The sequence below is a fragment of the Danio aesculapii genome, chromosome 7, assembly GCF_903798145.1.
Source record: "Danio aesculapii chromosome 7, fDanAes4.1, whole genome shotgun sequence".
Classification (NCBI taxonomy): Eukaryota; Metazoa; Chordata; class Actinopteri; order Cypriniformes; family Danionidae; genus Danio; species Danio aesculapii.
In genome coordinates, this window is record NC_079441.1 from 22,359,924 (window position 1) to 22,373,771 (window position 13,848).

At 37.2% G+C, this 13,848-nt stretch overlaps 1 protein-coding gene and 3 non-coding genes across 4 annotated transcripts in view; all 4 read left to right on the plus strand.

Annotated features, from left to right (window-relative positions):
- Positions 1 to 300: 300 nt before the first annotated feature.
- The window catches only part of acin1b (apoptotic chromatin condensation inducer 1b), a 30,719-nt gene continuing 17,171 nt past the window's right edge, over positions 301 to 13,848 (plus strand). The window contains exons 1-6 of the mRNA XM_056461295.1: positions 301 to 454; positions 1,376 to 1,441; positions 2,886 to 2,997; positions 3,424 to 3,488; positions 5,395 to 6,930; positions 7,214 to 7,269. Coding sequence (XP_056317270.1) covers positions 317 to 454; positions 1,376 to 1,441; positions 2,886 to 2,997; positions 3,424 to 3,488; positions 5,395 to 6,930; positions 7,214 to 7,269 — 1,973 coding nt within the window. The 5' untranslated portion in view covers positions 301 to 316. The remainder of the gene's footprint in view (positions 455 to 1,375; positions 1,442 to 2,885; positions 2,998 to 3,423; positions 3,489 to 5,394; positions 6,931 to 7,213; positions 7,270 to 13,848) is intronic.
- On the plus strand, positions 3,112 to 3,215 carry LOC130233046 (small nucleolar RNA U6-53/MBII-28). The gene has a single exon (XR_008838186.1). It is a non-coding gene; the product is annotated as a small nucleolar RNA U6-53/MBII-28 (small nucleolar RNA).
- On the plus strand, positions 5,146 to 5,260 carry LOC130233045 (small nucleolar RNA U6-53/MBII-28). The gene has a single exon (XR_008838185.1). It is a non-coding gene; the product is annotated as a small nucleolar RNA U6-53/MBII-28 (small nucleolar RNA).
- Positions 6,999 to 7,109, plus strand: LOC130233047 (small nucleolar RNA U6-53/MBII-28). Its single transcript, XR_008838187.1, has one exon. It is a non-coding gene; the product is annotated as a small nucleolar RNA U6-53/MBII-28 (small nucleolar RNA).

The following is a 13,848-nucleotide window of genomic DNA, read 5'->3' on the forward strand; positions in this document are numbered from 1 at the left end:
ATGGATCATTCTGGTACAACAGCAAACCTACTGGAATGAAAGCCATACATTTCTATAGTGGGCTATGAAGGACACAGGGGTCACAGCATCAAATGGCTCAACCGTGCAGCATGAAACTCTTTCTGGTATATTTTGGATGGAGATTACAATGAGCACTGCTAAACATGTATTTATGCACGTTATTTATGAATATGCAGCCAGTTGTATGTGTGTTTTAACGTTTGTCTGTCTGGCTCTCTCTCTTCCGGGGATCAGCAGCGAGCGGTGACGCGCACCGCGCTCGTGCACGCCTCCAGAAGTTCGAGCGAGAAGCAAAATGGCGGAACTCGAGGATGTTACGTTAGACGGGAAACCGCTTCATTCGCTTCGTGTTGCAGATTTAAAAAACGCCCTGGAAGAAAGAGGACTCGCAAAAAGTGGACAGAAAAATGCACTTATTAAACGACTGAAAGGGGTGAGTTTGGTCAAAAGGTGGCCTTTTAAAACCGTGCGCTTGCTGTTAAGTTGAGCTGGAGACGAGACCCGACAGACAGGCCAAGTATCGGTGTATCGAGAGCGGGAATGTTTGTCGAGTGCATGTGGACAGTTTGGATCACTTACCTTGTCACATTTAAGCTTTTCCCTAGCAATTATGCAGTTGTAGCACGTAGTTTAAATCATACAGTTAAAAATATGCTTTCTAAGCAGTTTGTGGGTCATGACAAGCCGAGGTCTCAGAGTTGACATCGTGCCCGCGCTTCGTATGTTTGTAGTTGAAGGCGCGCGCTTGTCAGCCGCATGCACGTTTGACAGTTGCGCGACATTTCTAAACAGGCTAGAAATATCAGCTTGTTTAAGTTACAGAGTATAAACGCGCTCGTTAATTAAGTCTGGGTCATTTATATGGGCTATTTTATGTAAATGGGACTACTAATTTGGTTCAGTATCGCGTTATAGGGGGTCGAAGCATTTCACGCTTTATTCATCCGGTCATATTTAAATGAGATTTTTTTGTCTTTTCTCCTCTATTTTCCATTGATAATTAGCATAATGACCGGCGATCTGTGAGATTAACAGTGCCATCTGCGAAGTATGTGCTGAAGTAGTGAATAATATGAAAAGCTAATGCCACTCCCACTGCTAATATAAACACTTTATTCAGGGAAACCTCTCCACTTGAATCAAGTCGGTAAACTGTAATGGTGTGCTGGTCGAGTGAGTTAGATATTTATTGTAGTTGTTTTACCTTCTGTATGAAAGCACTGTGATGGATCAAATACAGCATACGTACATATGTAGGCACCTAAATAGTGTGTGAAAGAATAAACAAAGCAGTTTAGTTGTTTATTAGGTTTGGTCGTCTTTTAAATGTGCATGTTTTTCTGTGTTTGTCAAGGCTCTGATGTTGGAGAATCTCCAACGGTCTTCAACCTGTCACAGTGGTATTCAGCCCAACTCGCAGGTAAGATTGTTTCATTCATGGACATGAAGGTTTTACACAATGTCTAATGTGGTCTTATGTTCAGACAGGTCAAGAACTGCATTGCAAATTCAGCCAGATCATTAATCAAATAAAGCTTATCATATCATGTTTGACATATGGATTTCTAATGCTTCTTAATTATAGACATGATTAAAAGCTTCCAGGAAAACCTGTTGCTTCATATCATATGCCTTCTGTCATCTGGTTAATATTTTTACAAAAGCAACTTGTCTTGGACTTATACATGCATTATTGTCTTGGGGGATAAAAACGAGATCGGTTATCATTGTATTGCGTTACATTAAGTCTTAGCTTTTTGCATAAAACAATTTATAACAATTGTTATCTTACTAATAACACATACTGTTATATAATAGTGGCAAGTACTTAATATTTTAATGTATTTTATGCAAGTAATACTCTTGTACAATTTATTTACTTTAGAGACTTTAAGGATTTATTCATACCATTTAAGCATTGAGTATTTTTCTTTAATAATTGTTTTCAGCTCCTTGAGATTTAAGCTCCATATTCTGTGTGTATATGTTATGATGACAGAAAAGGCTGATGTGCAATATATATAACACGTCCAAACATTTTGTGTAAAAGATTAATTAATAAACTTCATTTAAGAAATAAGAAAATGTAATATATGCATGGGCTGCACGATAGTGGAGGAATCTGACATTGCTGAATTTAGTTTCTCTGCAATATAAATTGCGATATGAATGCAATTTCACCAGATAGCTTGAATAGCTCTGTTCGGAAAGAAATCATTAATTTAGATGAATTGTGTTGATTTTGTAAGGGAAGTATAATATTATAGAGCAAAGGAAAATATCAAATAAACAGTGCTTTATGGATTTTTTGAGAGTTAAATGAATAATGAAATGTAAAATAACACTGTATAGTCTTCATTGAATTAATAATTCAGTAAAATTATTCTTCATTAAAGTTACAGATGTGCTTTTTTGTGCCTGAATATTTTAAACTCTTGAAATGCCTTTAAAACGCATGCAAATTTTAAACTTTCAGTTTTTTATGGTTATACTTTGCAATGCCTCCACAAATCTCCTTTTGTGCTGATTAACTATAACCCCACTCAACATTGCATATTCTACAATGTGACTTTTGCAGACACACACATTGCAATATCGAAGCTGAAACAATATATTGTGCAGCCCTATTATATGCTACATGGGTATGAGTAATTTCTAAACAAAAAATTAACAGCATTATAACTATAGAGACTGTTATTAGAGCATTAGAAGCTTTTTTTTTTATTAGCGACGGTAATATGTTAATCATCGCCATTAAGTGCTTATTAAATGTAGCCGTCAAGTTTTCACTGCTTACTGGCTCCAGGAATTGTAAATTAGACGACTGTAGTGACTGTAGTGTGCTTTCTCTATATGCAACTTAGATTGGAGAGGAGATGAGTCAGAACAGCTTTATAAAGCAGTACTTGGCCAAACAGCAGGAGCTCCTCAGACAGAGACTGGAGAGAGAAGCCCGGGAGGCCACAGAGGCAGACGGTAATCAAACTCACACGTGCAAATACATGCAGGTTATAACATTGACTTGACTACACCATCTGTGATGGCATTCTCAATATACAATGATGCATAATGTTTAAACCCATTTAGTGCTTCCAGTGATGAGCCTGCCATGCTAATACTGATGCACCAGTGTTTCGCACTGGGTGTAAGTGAGTTAACTTAACTTCTCACACTTGCAGTGTGCTCTGAGGAAATAATGAGTGGTATTTGTTGCCTGTCAAACTCTAACTGTTTTCTTAATAGATACTGTTACTGTAAACTTTATTGTCCCCATTTGTGGCGATTTGTTCTGCATATATATATATATATATATACATACATACATACATACACATAAATGCATGCATGCATTATTCTCCTCAAAAAGCTGCATGTGTGACTTTTGCAATATTCTGCTTTCAGAGTCGCAGAGTCCTGCAGGCCCAGAGGAGGATGACAACGATAGCACTTCATTCTTATTAGAGAAAGTAGGTACATATTATATTTGAAAAGTACATATAAAAGTGAATGAAATGTTTGCACAAAGTAAATGTTTACTGGATGTGGTACAGTTGTCTGCTATTATATTTATTTTAATAGCACTAATAGCACATACACACACTGATTTTTGTGGCACATAATTGACTAGGGCGAGATTAAAAAACTCTGATTCTGAGGCATATGTTCTTAATCGAATTGGGAATATTTTAGTTATCAGTAATGCTGTTTGAATTATTAGATAATGTGTGTGTTTAAGTGCATTTGTTTATCTGATTTAATTGTCATTTTGCTCACAACAATGTATACTAGTCTTTATAATATGGCTGCACAATATATTGTTTCAGCATCAATATCACAATGTGATCATTTGCAATAGTTGCATCACATAATATGCAATGTTGATTTTTGTATTATAATTGATCATTTGCATGTGTTTTTGATGCCTGTGATTGGATAATGATTTTAAAAGCATTCAGATATAAGAAATTGTACCATTTGTGATCTTAACTACGATTAATTTTAATGAATTATTTTTATTATTCAATTACTGTACTTGAATGTTGTTAGATTCAGGAAATGATAAAACACTCAATTATTATTTCAATTATATCTTTTTCTTCATTCTATTTATAGATGGTTATGCACGAAAATACTCGCAATACAGAAATGCATTGCAAATAGCACAGACCACAACAAAAATGTATTGGAGAACCCCAAAAAGTTTATAGATTGTTTATTAGATTTTATTGAGATGCACTTCCACAGCAGAATCATCTTAATCGATCTAATATTATAAATTCTTTCCAAATAGAGATATTAAGTCGTCTGGTGAAATTGAATTTAACCAGATTTTTCCAATACCGTGCAGCCCTACTTCATGACATGTTAAAATATATCTATAATAAATTAAAACTGCATAGCAATATTTGTCCAATACTGTTTTTGTATTTTTGATAAAATTACAAATTACATTTTATTTTACATAAAATGATGACTATTTGTAACATCAATATTATGTTGAAATTTTTAGACTTAAATACCTGTAGAAGTGAAAGGATGCAGAGACAGCCCTAGACCACAGGAAGTTATCCAGAAAGCAAACATTACATTTTATGTCAACATTCAGTTTGTGTGACGGTTTTAGTCTTATACAGTGCTCAGCATATATAAGTACACCCCTCATAAATGTATCTTTTAAATTCATATTTTTAATAGGAAGCTATACAATATTATATTTGTGCATATACATTAGTTATTACAGGAGCCAAATCTGGAGCTTATCTAGCAAAATAACTTATTATAACGGTTTAAAAAGTAGTACACCCAAATGTATATGTTAAAGGAAAATATTAAATACAAATTTAAAAGAGGAAAAATCAAGAGAAGCAAAAAAAAATTGAAAAATTTAGTTGAAATTTTGTAGGTTGTAATTTTTTTTTGCAATATTTAGCTTGAATTTAATTGTATTATCTTTCAATTTCCAAATATGTTTGGTGACTAAAATATTATTTTAATAAATATATCTGTTTATTAAATCTGTTTTGTTTAAATGCACCAAAAAACATTGAATATATTCACTGAGAAATGGGTCAATATTCATTTTCGTGTATTCAATTATGCTGAGCACTGTAGATCTTGTTGTGTTTCCAATGATGAGCCTGCCATGCTAATACTGATGCACCAGAGTTTGACTGTGTCTCACACTGGGTGTAAGTGAGTTCAACTAAACTTCTCACACTTGCAGTGTGCTCTGAGGAAACCGTACAGATTTCATTTACCAAGCAATTATATTCGTTTTGCTCATTAAATTGTTACAATATTTCTTCTGCAAATTGTGTCTGTAAACAAATGTCTATTTTTTATGTTTAATTTTTCAATTACAATGTTTTCCAGCATCACATTGCACACTCTCATCTGACAGCTGGAGGAGGGCTGCCACAGGACCCTGGGTTAGTAGGATCACAGAAGTTAGATACAGGCCCTGTTCCTGTCTCCCAAGAGTCATCTGACACTAAAGCTGGGAGGATCTGGCATCCTTCCTTTCCCTCTGGACATGAGGACGTTGCTACACCCTCCCCTCCACGAGCAGTTGCCTCCTTGTCTGTACGTGTGGTTGGACAACCTGAGCGCCAAGGCCTGCCGCCTCGTTCACAAGAAAGAGAGGGAACGGCCCCAGTTGAAGCAGGTCCTGCCCATTCAATGCTGCAGCTCAGTCGTTCTGCAAGGGCAGCAGGTGGCGCTCAAGTTGACAGTGATGATGATGAGGAGGAGGATGATGATGACAGTGACGACGATGATGAGTGGGGTCCGTCCTCGCATGGGAAGAAGAACGCCCGGGCTCCTCCTGCACGCGCTCCACCAGCTGCAGCCCCCCAACGCTCACGTCGAAAACTTCAGCCCCCACAACACATTCCTCCCCAGCCTCAACCAGTCCTCCAGCCGCCTCTGCAGCTCCGTCAGCCCACTCCTCCACCATCTCCACCTCCAGAGCTCTCTTTCCCATTACCCGACACTCCCAAACAGAGTCCACATGACCAAGATGAGCCAGCAGACCTAGCGGAAGCTGCTGTTCCAGGGCCAGGCATGGTCTCTCCTCCATCCCTCACACGTCAGGAGTCAAGCTCCAGTTCTAGATCTAGCAGCCCAGAACCTCCATCCACACGCAAACCTGGTCCCCTTAGCCTCTTGGTCCGCAAAATGGAGTCTGAAGGTGTGTTTGGTGGCGCACAGAAGGTAGATATGGAGGGTGAAGGGGACATGGAAGTTGAAGAGCAGGAACATGCTGAAGCAGCAGTGCAAGACTCAACTCGGGAGCTTCCTGGGTCAGATGTGTCCTCTTCAGTACCCACAATGCCCCCTGATCAACAAGACATTCAAGATTCTGAGTTGGAGAAAGAAAGAGATGAGCCAAAACGAAGTGAGGAGAAGCAAAATGAGAACGTGGATGAGACTTCTGGAGCATTCTGTTTGACTTCAACCACCACACGCTCATCTAGGAGGCAACGCATTTTCTCTGAGGTCCCACCACCTGAGTCACTCATGTCAGCTTCCAAACCAGAGCAGGTTTCAATGCTCACCTCTGTTTCAAAAGGCTCTGAAGATTCTTCCATGGAAACGGAGGAATTTACAACAACACCTGCATCAAAACACAAAGAAGACAAGGAATTGAAGGGTTTGAGGAATGAGGCACCTGAAGAGTCACCTAAACCGGCAGACGAAAGTAAAAAGGCCCTAAAATCGCCTCATGCTACATCTGAAGTAAAAGAAATGGGTAAAACAAGAGACTGTTCAAAGAAAGATGAAAGACGCTCCTCAACATCAAGTCAGTCGTCATCATCATCATCTGATGCGGATTCAAAATCCTCATCATCCTCTCGTTCTTCAAGCTCTTCTTCACGTGATAAATCCAGCCCAGTCAGCAAAAAGAAGGTTTGTATGTGGTGTATCCATATAAAATCCAATATAAAATTTTGTTAGCTACTTGTACTTTTGATGTTTTCTGATGATGAGCCAGCCATGCTAATACTGATGCACCAGTCTGACTGTGTCTCTCTGGGTGTAAGTGAGTTCAACACAACTTCTCACACTCGTGGTGTGATCTGAAGATGAACACAAAAGAGATTTGTTTGTAGGAAAGTTAAAAAGTGCATTGTGGATTAAATCAAATGTCAGTATAGCTTTTGATGGAATTGTCTGTCTTTACTCAAACCAGGATGTAGAAGAGAAAGGAAGAAAAGGTGCTGAAGAAAAGAAGGCTCAGTCTTCAAGGTTAGCAAATGTTCTATACACACACTAATCATTGTACAGATACAAAAATGCAATGCTTCAAGTGTGTTGCAGTGTACAAATTCAGCTTATTCATTTATGAGCTTTAAACAAAATCGAAGTAAATTATTTAAATTCATTGTAAGACATAATATTTAAGTAGTTAGTATTAAGTAGTAGAGTATTTGTCACTTTTTATTTAATTTGTTTTGCTCATCTATATTTTATGGTGATAATTTAGAGAGATACTCCACCCAAAAATTAAAATTCATCATTTACTCACTATTTACTTGCTCCAAATCTGTTTGAGTTTCCTTCTTCTGTTGAAAACAAAAGACGATATTTTGAAAAGGGCTGAAAACTTGTAACAATTAACTTTCAAAGTATTGTTTTTCCTACTATTTAAGCTAATAGTTAAATGTTTCTCTCAGCTTTCCCTCAATTTCATCTCATTTGTGTTCAGCAGAATAAAATAAACTCATTAAGGTTTGAGAGTGAGTAAATTTTCATTTATGGATGAACTATCTTTAATGACTTTCTGATGCTGTTTTAATCTTAATAATTAGAAAATGTGTAATGCCTCATTAAATTAACTACATGCTTGGAGAAACAGAAAAATACATTCTTTTTATTTATTTATGTACAATATTTATGAAGAATGTTTTAGGTGTGCTTGGCATAATTACTTTTTTTTCTAATGTGTTTCATTTCTATTTAGCTTAAACTGACTTGAATAGTCAGAGAAATGCATTGGATAAGGTTTTAGACCTTTGCCTTTTCAGGTCCCACGCTTTCCTAACTGTTTTTACTCCTCATTGATTTTCCTAACCATTGTCTTCCTTTTGCCATTTTTGAAATGTATCTAAATGCAGGACCACCCAGCATGTGTGAGCTCTCAGAGATGCATGAGCTCAAACTCTGCTGTCTGTTGTCATGCATGGTTTAGATAGATTGTCCGTTTGCTCTCATTCACTGCTTCTCACCAGGACACCCAGCAGATGGAAATCCTTTGTGGTATTTTTTTAATGTTAATGATATGGAAATGAATACTGTATTGCTGGGCAATTTAATTAATGCAATAAGGAGAGCTGTGAGATTTTAAGAATAGCTAACTGCCCTATACGCACTGGTTGGTGGCAGTCATTGATTTTGGCCATTTTTTTTTTTACTTTTTAGTGTTTCCTATAGGATTTTTTCCAGCTGTGGTGGCACGCCATTTACAAAGATCTTCCAACTACCTGTGGCATTATTTCAATAAGAAATATCATGAGTGCAGTATTACAAGTCGAGATCGCATTCATGTAATACGAGCATGCAAATCTTTTTGCATGCGTGTCAGTTTCCTCTGTTCATGCACAAAACTTCTTGCACGCCCTCAAATATACGCTGCTCAAGCACAGATTTTCTTGTGCGTTCTTAAATGAACGCTGCTGGGGTGCGATTTAGAGAGTTTGTGCATTGTGAATGTCTCTAACATTTATTAGATTTGCTAGGAATATTTATGAATGTCTCCTATAGACCTACAGAACAGCATGGACGCTTCCTGAAGTTAAACCGCCATAAACTCCAGCAAGATAAAGCAATTGTATGCAGAACTTGATCTATAAATAAGGTATAATTATGGAAACTGTATTCATCATAACTGAAAGCTACTTCGTGCTTGCTAGCCTTGCGCATCGCCGGCCCAGTCAGTCAGCCAGCATGTATCCTTAAAGGGTTAAACAAACAATGCACAGCACCACTACGATTACAGAAAAGTTTGCTCTGTTATAATTCACCTACATTTTAATATGTTTTGGTGCGATTTTTTTTTTTTTATTTTTTTTTATTTTTTTTATTTTTATTTTATTTTATTTTTTTTTTTATTTATTTATTTATTTTTTATTTTTTTTTTTATAACCCTCTATCAAAAAAAAAAAAAACTGCAACAATTGAAGATTTAGAATGAGAAGCTTTAATGTAGCCATGGTGGGGATGAATTTTGGTGTGGTGCCCCGCCATTGAAGAATGAATGTAGCGGAAACCATGCTTTTAATACAAATTAATAATACCAACATTATACTAATTTATTTCTCCTTATTATAGAAATGTTTTTAGATCACCGGTTCTGTTACTAAATAAAGAGAATCTAATTATGCAAATATGGTGAAATACACAATGACTACGTTTACATGGACATCAGTAATCAAATTATTTGCCATAATCTGAATATGACAACAATATGATGGTGTTTACATGAGTTGCTTTTTGAATGTTCCTGTTTTACATCTTATAGCACATTCTTCCATCAATGTCATTGCATAATCACGCTATCCATATTTCTTCCGGAGTTTCATGTAATTTCGGTGTTTCATTTTTAATTAGTCGACTTTCAAGTGCATTTTGGCACTTTCACTTTCATTCAGGAACATTTCATGCATGCCCGCCATGACAAACAAGATATTGGATGTGATTATAAATTACTGGAAGAGTGTTTTAATGAAATTTGATCCTGCACGTCGTATAAGGGAAAAGCCTCTACATTTTCAGGGTGTCCGTAGGGTTGTAAAAGGTAGTTAATGAAATTAGCCAAAATTAAGGGCATTAAAAAGTAATAAAAGTTATCTGACACACAGAATGTATTGGCACAGTTCAGCACGGTTGTCTAACTGTAATCGTGCCACGCCGTTCCAGGCTCAGTGGAGAAACAACCATACCGAGTTGTTCTTAGAAGATCGACTATTGACATTGATGACATATTGATTGAGCTTTCTGCTGTCTTCTACAAACACATTGATTAAAAACTATGGACAAAGGCCCATTGTGACATCTTGATTAATCACTCTGCTTTATTTAAATGTATATGTTATCTGCAATATGTTATTCTATTTTCATATTCATTTAATTTACGATACTACAGTTGCAGCTCTAAGTCCTGCTGGCATTACATTTTTTTTCGAAGGTATTAAAAAAGGTAGTAAAAGGTATTAAATTCAACTTAAGAAGTTCTGTATATACCCTGATTTTATGATGCCGGTGTCTGTGGTCCTTCACTGACTCTGTATGTGCAGAGAATAGTGTCAAACAGCTGTGTGTGTACAGACTATGCAAAATGCAGCGAAAAGCCTAATATCCTGTAATAGCTTAAGATGTTTACATGTCGGTTCTGCACTTCAATAATGCATCTAAAATACGCATACTCCACGTCTTAATTCCGTTTTTGTTTAGTTTGATCATGACCTTAATCGGATTAAATCAATCAAAAATCAGAGTATTGTTTTAATTGTAATAAAAACAGATTATTGGTGTCCATGTAAACGTACTCAATGTGTTAACCAAAATAATGTGAAAATGGAGAAAAGTATGCAGACCTTTTCTTTGAGTATCTGGTGTTTAAACTGTTAACTGGTAGCTAAAGAATAACATCCAAGTGTTTCTAGTAATCAGTCCTGCACATCATCTGATCAGAGGTTATCTTCTCAGTATTCTCTTCTACAACTCTGCTTAACTTGATGTCATGTCTTGAATGAATTAAGACATGAGGAAGCATCTTCTATGATCGCCCAATATGTTGAACCCTTTAGAAAAAGTTTTGCATTATCTTCAAGTCAGCTCTCAGAACATTTTGGTCAATAAAAAGCGGAAAATGCAAAAATATGTTAAATATATGTTTATATTGATTCTCTTTATCTAGTTTGATGAAGATGGTATCTAATTGAATATAATGCACGCAGAAATACAACTTTTAAATAGGTAGTTTACCTAAAAATTTTATTCCTGTTACAGTTTATTCATCCCCATGTCATTCCAGCCCTGTATGAATTACTTTCTTTTAAATATAAAAGAAGTCATACTGAAAATCTATTTTGTCTGCGCCAATAGCGTAGACACACTGCACAGAGGTGTTTACAGAGATCAGATTCCCGGCTCGTGGTCTATTGCCAATCCTTTCATTATCTCTGCTCCCCAGACTTTGTTGTCTATAAAAAATCTCTACTGTCCTCTACAAATAAAGGTGAAAACCCCCTAAAAATAGTTATAAAAAAAAAAAAATTATATTAGAGTGGACAATGGTTTAGTTACCAACAATCTTATGTTAATATATGAAATTAATATATGCTCTATAGGCATATAAATCTATGGTCTGTATATATATGCAAATAAATCTACATAGTCACCCACTGAAGCTAAGCAGTGCTGAGCCCGGTCAGTACCTGGATGGGAGTCTACATGGGAAAACTAGGTTGCTGCCGGAAGTGATGTTGGTGAGGCCAACAGGGGGCACTCTGCGTGGGTCCTAACGCCCCAGTATAGTGAAGGGGACTCTAAACTGCTCTGTGAGTTTTTCAGATAAGACGTTAAACCGAGGTCCCGACTCACCGTGGTCGTTATAAATCTCAGGATGTCCTTCGAAAATCCTGGCCAAATTTGCCCACTGGCCTCTGTCCAATCATGGCCTCCTAACCATCCCCATATCAAAATCGGCTATATCACTCTGTCTCCTCTCCACTGATCAGCTGGTGTGTGGTCTGGCGTAATATGGCTACCGTCGCATCATCCAGGTGGATGCTGCACACTGGTGGTGGATGAGGAGATTCCCCCAATGTGTAAAGCGCTTTGAGTGTCTAGAAAAGCGCTATATAAATGTAAGGAATTATTATTATATGCACAGCTAGTGTTTTTCAGCCAATGATAAACTTCCGATGAAAGCTTTATGTGACTATTTTCAATTATAAAGGTTCCTTTTACAGCATCGACATTATTTAATTCAAATATAATCAATTAAATAAACTTAAACATCCATTTGTTTATTAAAGCATAAAGAGACAAAAGACCATTTAAACAAAGGTGCCGTCATGAACAGCAGGCTAGCGCATAAACTCTATTGAAAATACTGGGGTAAAATTAATTTCCATATTTTAAAGACATGGCGCAGAAAAATGTAATTTAATGTAGTGACCAACTTTATATTGTATATCTATCAGGCAGTGAAGATTGCTGTTTTTTTTTTAATCAGATCTTAAACGTGGCGATTTTGTATGGGATGACAGTAAACTGGAAGCTCTATGACTGGCTGACTGAAATTAAAAGTCTGTGTGCAAATACCACATTGAGGTTGAGTAAATGACACCTTTTTTTTTTTGGAAACTGCCCTTTTAATAAGGGTTCAAAACCCTTACTAAAATATCTTAGTTGCGTTTATAAATGGTAAACTTTTCCTGTAGTGTTATGAAAAAGGAAAATGCATTTAAAACTACTTTAAACAATAGCTGATCTGACCGCTTTGGAATATAAAATATAAGGGCGTATGTATTTTTAATCAGGCGTTCTTCATGACAGCCTATCAACCGGCGTGGCCTTGGAGGAGGGGTCCTGTATGTACTTCTCTCACTTCCCTCAGCGCTGCTCAATATGGCTGCTCTGTGAGCGCCGCCGTGACTATACCGACGCATTGCACACGAAAGAGAAAAAAAATACAGCCTCGCAGCGCGTCCGCTTCTCACATTTCTTTCTACGCATCCGTCCACGGGAGAACCGGTGTAGAATCGGCCGTCGCGGTCCCGGTTACAGATTGACATTATGCTGTCGGACGGCAACAAAAACGGGTAAGGGCTGAGAGAAGGAGAGGTGGTTTCTAGAAATACCCTCCAGCGCTGGGTTGGCACATCGATGGGGTGATCGGCCTTTATGATATAATAATTTCGATGCAAGCGAATGTTTTTATGAGTCCGCGTCGCTTCTAGTTCAATTCGAAAGCAATCATCGTTTAATTTGATCACAGTAGCTCTCTCGAACCCGAAGGGCTTGGCTGTGTCTTAAAACCCAATGTGCTCCCTACATAGACAGCATTTTGACGTCGTAATGTTCAAATTTAACGCTTCACATGATGGACAAACATGAGTTTCACGTGTAAATCGCGGTAGGTTTTTGAAATGAACGCCTTCGTCATGATGTTGGGGGAAGGGGATCCTCTTAAGGCACTTGGGTTCCTTGAGGATGTAAGCAATTCTCTGGCATTTTTAATCACGAGAGATGCATGGCATGTAGTGTTTAATTAATAATGGGAGATATCCGTGTCAACGATGAACCTCGTGAAAGGGATTGCAGCTTTTTATCTTATGAATAAAACAATGTTAACACAGCTTGCGTTTCACCAAAGCCCATTATGCAGTGTAGCAATTTGTGTAAGTAGTTAGGCCTAGTAAACGTGTTACTTTGGGCTGAAATTGATAGTGTGGTGAGAAAACATTTAGAATATGAGCCATAAGCTACATTTAAGTGATCCAACACTTCCGTGTGGATCTGTGTATTAAGTTTCAGCTTTTCTTCTTGAAGGAAAGCAAATCTTATGACTGGTGTTCATGTTGTTGGAATTAAAAGTCCCCAGGGGGAAAGGGGATGTGCTGTAGTGAGTATTTTGAAGATGTTTTTAAAAGCCTAAGAGGCAAAACTTTATCTGAAAGGTAATGATATGAAGATTACAGTGTTTTAGGAGTCAGTCCAAACTGGTTATTGTTTTTTAACTGTTACTAAGTGTCTTAATGCAGGGAGAATGAACTCTGAGGCCACTGTAGTTCCCTTTGAGGCGGTATTTCAGGTTTT